The sequence below is a fragment of the Lutra lutra genome, chromosome 13, assembly GCF_902655055.1.
Source record: "Lutra lutra chromosome 13, mLutLut1.2, whole genome shotgun sequence".
Classification (NCBI taxonomy): Eukaryota; Metazoa; Chordata; class Mammalia; order Carnivora; family Mustelidae; genus Lutra; species Lutra lutra.
This window is the reverse complement of record NC_062290.1, coordinates 25,422,934-25,429,946: the sequence shown is the minus strand read 5'-3', so window position 1 is coordinate 25,429,946 and position 7,013 is coordinate 25,422,934. Positions and strand designations below refer to the sequence as shown.

The 7,013-nt window shown below is 48.1% G+C and overlaps 1 protein-coding gene across 2 annotated transcripts in view; it reads left to right on the top strand.

Moving 5' to 3' along the window:
- The first annotated feature begins 5,900 nt into the window (after nucleotides 1–5,900).
- The window catches only part of FRMD3 (FERM domain containing 3), a 312,093-nt gene continuing 310,980 nt past the window's right edge, over nucleotides 5,901–7,013 (top strand). Inside the window, exon 1 of one of the 2 annotated variants that reach the window (XM_047698969.1) lies at nucleotides 5,901–6,236. In XM_047698969.1, coding sequence (XP_047554925.1) covers nucleotides 6,090–6,236 — 147 coding nt within the window. In that variant the 5' untranslated portion in view covers nucleotides 5,901–6,089. The remainder of the gene's footprint in view (nucleotides 6,237–7,013) is intronic. The other variant, XM_047698971.1, reaches the window with a different exon arrangement.

Genomic DNA, 7,013 nt, shown 5'->3' with positions numbered 1-7,013 from the left:
TACATTCCTATCAGTGATGATTGAGACCTTCTGTTGCTCTACATCCTTGCCAGCATTTGGTATTATTAGTGTTTTGAATTTTAACTATTTTTTAAAATGAGAGACAGTGTCCTTTATTTTTATTGATTAAAACAAACTGTGAGTATTTTTATTAATATAGAAATAGCCCAACAACTTGCCATCTGGCACATCTTAAGTATTATTATGCAGGTTTTCCTAGGAACTGTCAAAAAATGTATGTTTCCTTGATACCCTCCAGTTTTTGATCTTGATTACTCTGCCGTAAATTGGTCTCCCAAATGCTGTATGTCTGGTATAATTTCAGCATTCACATGCAGGGAGACAGTGAACAGCTTAGCTTTTCTAAAATTCTTCTGAATTTGAGCTATCTAGTAAGTGTGTAGTAGTGTCTCAATACTGTTAATTTTGCAATCCCCTAATGACGTAATAGTGAGAATCTTTTTATATGCTAATTTGCCACCCGTATATCTTTGGTGAAGTATCTGTTTAGATCTTTGCCTATTTTAAAACTGGATTATTTGTTTTTGTTATTTTAAGTTTTAAGAGTTGTGTGTATATTTTGGGTACAAATCCTTTGTCTACTATGTGTTTTGCAAATATTTTCTTCCAGTCTGTGTCTTGTCTTCCCATTCTTTTAATAGTGTCATTTGCAGAGTTGAAGTTTTTAATTTTAATGTTGTCCAACTTCTTGTGCTTTTGCTGTTGTATCTAACAAGTCATCACCAAAAAAAAAAAAAAAAAAAGTCATCACCAAACTCAAGGTTACCTAGATTTTCTCCTATGTTATCTTTGAGAAGTTCTTTTTCTTTTTTTCCTAGTTTATAGGTTATTTTAAAAAAAATTTATTTTTTTTTTCAGTGATCCAAAATTCATTGTTTATTGAGAAGTTTTGTAGTTTTGTCTTTTACATTTAGGTCTGTGGCCCATTTTGAGTTAATTTTTATAAACAGCTTAAGGTCTGTATTTATTTATTTTTAAAGATCTTATTTATTTGAAAGAGAGAGAGCACAAGCATGATGAGAGGCAAAGGGAGAAGCAGACTCCCCACTGAACAGGGAGTCAGACATTGGACTCGATCCTGGGACTCTGGGATTAAGACTGAACCAAAGGTAGATGTTTATCCAACTGAGCCACCCAGGTGCCCCAAGGTCTGTGTTTAGATTAATTTTTTTTTTGCATGTGGATGCCCATGGTTCCAGCACATAAAAAGGTAATAATAGTAAAAATCCCAACCTTTCTATGTTGGGTTGATTTTGTTTCTCAAGGATCAGTTTACTGTATTGTGTATGTGTCTATTTCTGGGCTTTCTATTCTGTTCCATTGATTTATTTGTCTTTTTAATTTTTTTCCACAATACCACACTGTCTTGATCACTGTAGCTTTATGTCATCCTAAAGTCAGGTAGCATCAGTCCTCCGATTTTGTTTATCTTCACTATTGTGTTGGCTATTTTGGGTCTTTTGCCTTGCCATATAAACTTTAGAAAAAGTTTGTCAGTATCCACAAAATGACTTGCCAGGATTTTGATCTGAATTGTACTGAGTCCATAGATCAAATTGGGAAGAATTGACATCTTAACAATGTTGAGCCTTCCCATCCACAAACATGGAATATCTCGCCATTTATTTAGTTCTTGGATGTCTATCTTCAATTTTGGTTTTCCCAGATAAACCTTGTACATATTTTGTTAGAGTTATACCTAGGTCTTTCTTTTTTCAATTACCAGTTTTTGATGGCTGTGAAAATGTTTAAAAATGTTTTTTCTATCAATGCACAATATTTACAACCATGGATCTCTTGTGGCAGACCACCTGTTTTCTGTTTGTGGCTCACCAAAGAGCTGTGACCCATGGGTTGTGAAGGACAAGGAGTGGCATAAGATACTATATGAGCATAAGATACACTGAGCATGAGATACTATCATCTCTCCCACTGACATGTCTTTATTAAGAACGAGACCTTGCCAGTTCTTCACTGGCATGACCAGTGTTCTTATTCTTCAGGTAGACCCACCTGTCTTTACTCAAGTGTTTATGGTTGTCTGTGAGACCAGACTCAGACTGAGGAATTTCTGTGTGTGTGTGTGTAGGAGGGGGGGGGTAGTCAGACTTTTTTTCACTAGACCTAGACAATTTGTCTTACAGACCAGATAGGATCTTAGTAGGATGCTCAGCTATTAGCAATCCCTTGGGTCCATATCACTCTGAAGTCTACTTGGGTCCAACTGCTCATGACTGTCCTCATGTCCTTCTTGCACTGAAGGTTAAGTACAATTATTTGTCCTCTGCTAATCTAGACTCCCATCATCCCCAATAAAATCAGGGAGCTCCTTTCAACTGCCATGTCTTTCACAGCCTCTGGTCACAGGGAATAGCTACTGTGGTATTTTTCAAAGATGGCACTGCTTCCTTTACCAGTGATTCTTTGAAAGCCTTGGTGAAGGCTCCTTCTAGAGACAAGTTGACAAGAGAGGTAAGCTGACCACATATGAAAATGCACTTCAATATTTCCTTCTCCTTGATGCTTTGGATTCTTTTCTAAACAACAATCAGGATATTTCCTCCTCATTTTCATTTAGCTGGGTCCAAGTCAGTCAATTAATTAGATAGTACTTTGAAACCAGAGTCACTGGAAAGTACACTCACATTGACAAATTTAGGTTTAATCACACACAGCCTTTTTGATTTAAATTAGTAACACCTTGCAATTCTTTCTACTCCTGGGGTGACTTTGTAATTGGCTTCCTATGGTATGCCTAAATCTGCCTCAAGTATTAACAGTGTGAGTATTCAGAGGTGGGGGGGCCAGCGGTGGGGATGAGATGGCTTCCATTTCCAAGGTATTTGCCTCAGGTGAGATCAGAACAGGGTCTTCAAACAGGACAGGCACAGCCTCATTATATAAGGGAGAAGCTTTGCTTCTGCTTCCAGTTGGGTTTTGGGAGCTTGAGTTACTAGGAATTATCCAGATCCCCTTTCACGGTTCCATTTCTAGTCCCAGATTCCCACTCTTTTCTCAATGATAATTACCTCTCACTCATGAAGTTGGGTGAGACGGATTAATTCAATTGACTTTGAGTTTGGTTTCCAATTGCAGCTCAATTAATGAAAAAAACTCGTTTAGCTCTGCCGTAGAAAGACTGGTTTCTAAGAGTCTTGAGCTGAGAGTTTAGGACTCTGAGTGTGCCATTGCTTTAAGTGGTCCAGGGTTTTTTGTTTTGTTTTGAGGTAATCGCTACACCCAATCTGGGGCTGGAACTCATCTGGAGTTGCATCAAGAGCCAGTCTCATGCCCCTAAGGGTCCAGTTTTCAACTCCTCTCTTGAGCTCATTCTTTGAATTCCTCTCACTCTTCACATTTTTTTGAACATGGCTGCTTGGTTTCCCAAAGACTTGTCTTCAGTGAACACTTGAGTCCAAGTGAACATATGCGGTAACTTACCTAGTTGTTTTCCACACCTGCTGAAGGCTTCCAGATACACTAGCCACGCCTCAGCCTTCATCCCAAACCTGGTCAGATAACCAATCCCAGATTCTTCTCAATTCTTCTCATTTTCTCAAAATGCTGTTGCTTGAAGACCCAGTTTGGGTGATCTTTCTTCTGTCCTCTTTCCTACCGTCCTTGCTGGTCTCATTCAGCCTTCTTGAAATTTGAGATAACAGTTTTGGGGTATTGAGCATGAACTCTTTCGAAGCCAAAAGGTCATGATAATAAGGATGGACCAGAAGGTAGCCTCAAAAGAAAAGCTTGGACTGTGTTGGGCGGTGACTTTTCTTTGATTTCTAGGCTATCTTAGATATGTTCTTTGGGTTAGGAGAGATGATTCAATCCTAGTAGCATTTGGGGCCCATCACTGCCCCTTCATACATGCATGTGGGGCTTTACAGACTATAACCTGCCCTCCACTAGCCTTGCCTCAGCCCAGTGTCTCAGCCACCTGTGAGACAGGCAGATGTGCTCTTCCTTGAACTTCAGAAAAGAAAGGAAAAGACTTTCCCAAAGTCTCCAGGGCTGGCCAGGAGCTGGGTCAAGAATCAAATCCTCGGGACGCCTGGGTGGCTCAGTTGGTTAAGCAGCTGCCTTCGGCTCAGGTCATGATCCCAGCGTCCTGGGATCGAGTCCCACATCGGGTTCCTTGCTCATCAGGGAGCCTGCTTCTCCCTCTGCCCTCTGCCTGCCATTCTGTCTGCCTGTGCTTGCTCTCTCTCCCTCTCTCTCTCTGACAAATAAATAAATAAAATCTTTAAAAAAAAAAAAAAAAGAATCAAATCCTCATTGTCCCAGACCCTTCATGCTGCTCTCCCTGGTAGGCCCGGCCCTAATATTCACCAGCCCTGGGCAAGAGTACACATGGAGGGCCACACACTATCACCATTTTTAAAAGCAGCAATCAAGCTACTGATCGTTAAGTAAAATCTTCTTATCTTGACACATTGTCCTAATCTGGCATTTCAGAAGCAGATACTGAGGCTGAGTTTGGCTGTAGGGTATCCGTTAGTGATCACATGAGAAGGAAGCAAGAACAGGCAGAGGGAGAAGTCCAAGTCCAGTTGTCACCAAACCACAGCCAACCCCAGGGGGTGTCCTAGAGGACATCAAGCCCAGTAGAGTGCCCTGAGGGGACAGGGGACCTTTGGATGAGGGGGACCTGTGCAGCTGCAGCGGGAGGTGACCCCTGGGCAAAGTCCTTCCTCTAACAAATATTCCTTAATACTGCCTTGAACAAGCTGAACAGCTCAGAAAGGGCAGCAGGAGGAGAGACCTTTCTCCTCCTGCGCCTGGACATGCCTGCCCCCCCCCCCCCCATCCAACCCCTGCACACCTGCCTTCACCGACCTCCCTCAGCTGCCCCATGGGCCTATGGCTACACCACAAAGGGGTCTGATCCACCTTGGATTAGACACAGGGGCAGCAGATCCCCTATCCCCACTACCCTGGTGGTGGCAGGGAATTCTAGGGTCCCCAGTACCCAGAGATTGGTCTAATACAGGACAGGACACATCGCTATGCAGGGGAGGCAGGAGCAAGGTCCCTAAAGGGGGAGGTGCAGGCTAGGGACCCTCTTGCTGAGGTCTACGGTACCACAAATCATACTGAGGTATTGGGAGTTAGAAACGAGAAATTACTTAAGAAAGGCTCTGATGTTAATTTTTTTTTTTTTTTAAAGTACACTCTCCCCCCAAGGTGGGGCTCGAACTCACGACTCCGAGATCAAGTGCAATATGCTCTACTGACTGAAGCAGGCAGGCACACCTGATTTTTTTTTTTTTTTTGTAAGGAGATGGACTCCCAGTTAATATTAACTAAAATAAAGGCTTTAAAAAATATCCACGAGTACTAGAGATTGTCACAATTAGCCATTTCCTGGGGTAGCCATACCAGGCCCTCATGTCACTTTCGGGGGGAGGGGGTTTCGTCCTTGGTCCAAGAATCCTCTCCCGCGGTGGAATCCTCCCTGCAGGTGCAGGTCGGGCTCGCCCTCCATCCCCCACCCGCAGCCAGGTCCCTGGGGCCGAGCAGAGCAGGGCGCTGTCGGGCGCGTGGGGGAGCCGGGGCAGGGACGAGCGTGACCAGGAGCCAGAGCGATCGCGGCCGGAGAGGGAGGAGGCGGCCGGGCCCAGCCTGACGCAGCGGCGGCGACGGCGGCGAAGCAGGCCACTACCAGGGCACCCCGGCCACCAGCGCCTGCCATCCCTCCCCCTCCTCCTCCCGCGGCTCCCCGCGCGTGGGTGTGAGTGTGTCGCGCGCCCGCCCCGGGTCACGGGCCCGGGGCACCCTCTGCACGGCTAGCCGGGCGGAGGGAGGTGCAGGAGCGCGCGCGACGGGCGGAGGCGGGAAAGGAGCCGGAGAGGCGGAGGCGAGGGAGAGGGAGCGAGGGAAGGGAGGGACCCGCCCGCCCGCGCCCCAGCCCGCCCGGCATGTGTGGCCGCAGGCGCCCGTCGCCGCCGCTGTCCCGGGGCTGAGCCGCACCGGGTGTCCGGGACGGTGCGTGCGCGAGTGTGTCCGTCCCGCGCGGGCGAGCGCTACGCCGGCCCGAGCCTCCCGCTCGCTCCCCCGGGCCGCGGTGCATGTTCGCCTCTTGCCACTGTGTGCCGAGAGGCAGGAGGACCATGAAAATGATCCACTTTCGGAGCTCCAGCGTCAAATCGCTTAGCCAGGAGATGAAATGCACCATCCGGCTGCTGGACGACTCGGAGATCTCCTGCCACATCCAGGTGCGGGCTGCCCCGGGCGAGGGCGCGGGGGCCTCTGCGGGTGGGCGTGCGCGGGCAGGGGCGGGAGAACCCATGCGGGGGCCTGCTAGAAAGCCAGATTTCTTTCTCCGCCCTGTGAGGCTGGGAGCCCTACCCAGGGATGGGGCGCGTTATCAGCGACGGGATCCCTTCCCAGGCTTGCAAGGTGCGCGCAAGTCTCGCCGCGCCTAGGCTGGGGGCGCGGGGCAGCTTCCTCCTGGCAGAGGCTAACCCCTCGATCCCCTCCCCCGCCAGGAAATGGGAGCTCGGGGAGCCGAGAGGGACACCTGCATGTCGCCCATTCTTCCTTCCTCCCTTCCTCCACGTGGAGAAGGCATGCACCAGCTCGGGTTCACTCATTCCTCTCTTGGCGCCCGGGCTCCAGAGGGGCCCTCAGCCCCAGGGACCCGCTTTCCCTCCTTGCAGCCTTCCTACCGATGGCCTTTACTCCGCATGGTGCGGCGGGGAAGTTTCCTGGGAGTGAGAGAGGCTGGGCAGACCTGGGCTCCAGCCTTGAGGGATGGGGCGCGCGCTGCGCGGAACTGGAGCTACCCCAAAAGGAATCATGAAGTCGTTGTGTTTCAGAGAAAGGAAAAGGGTTTTGGAGCCAGCGGGGAGGTAGCCTTGCAGGACCTGGGTCCCGGGAAGAAGCGCCCCTTGGAATATTGGTGGAATATTGCTCAAGTTGGAGAAAGCAAGAGTTCTTTGGGCGAAGGTAGCTTTCCTGGCTGCCTCATCCTTGGGTTGTAAGTGCTTTTG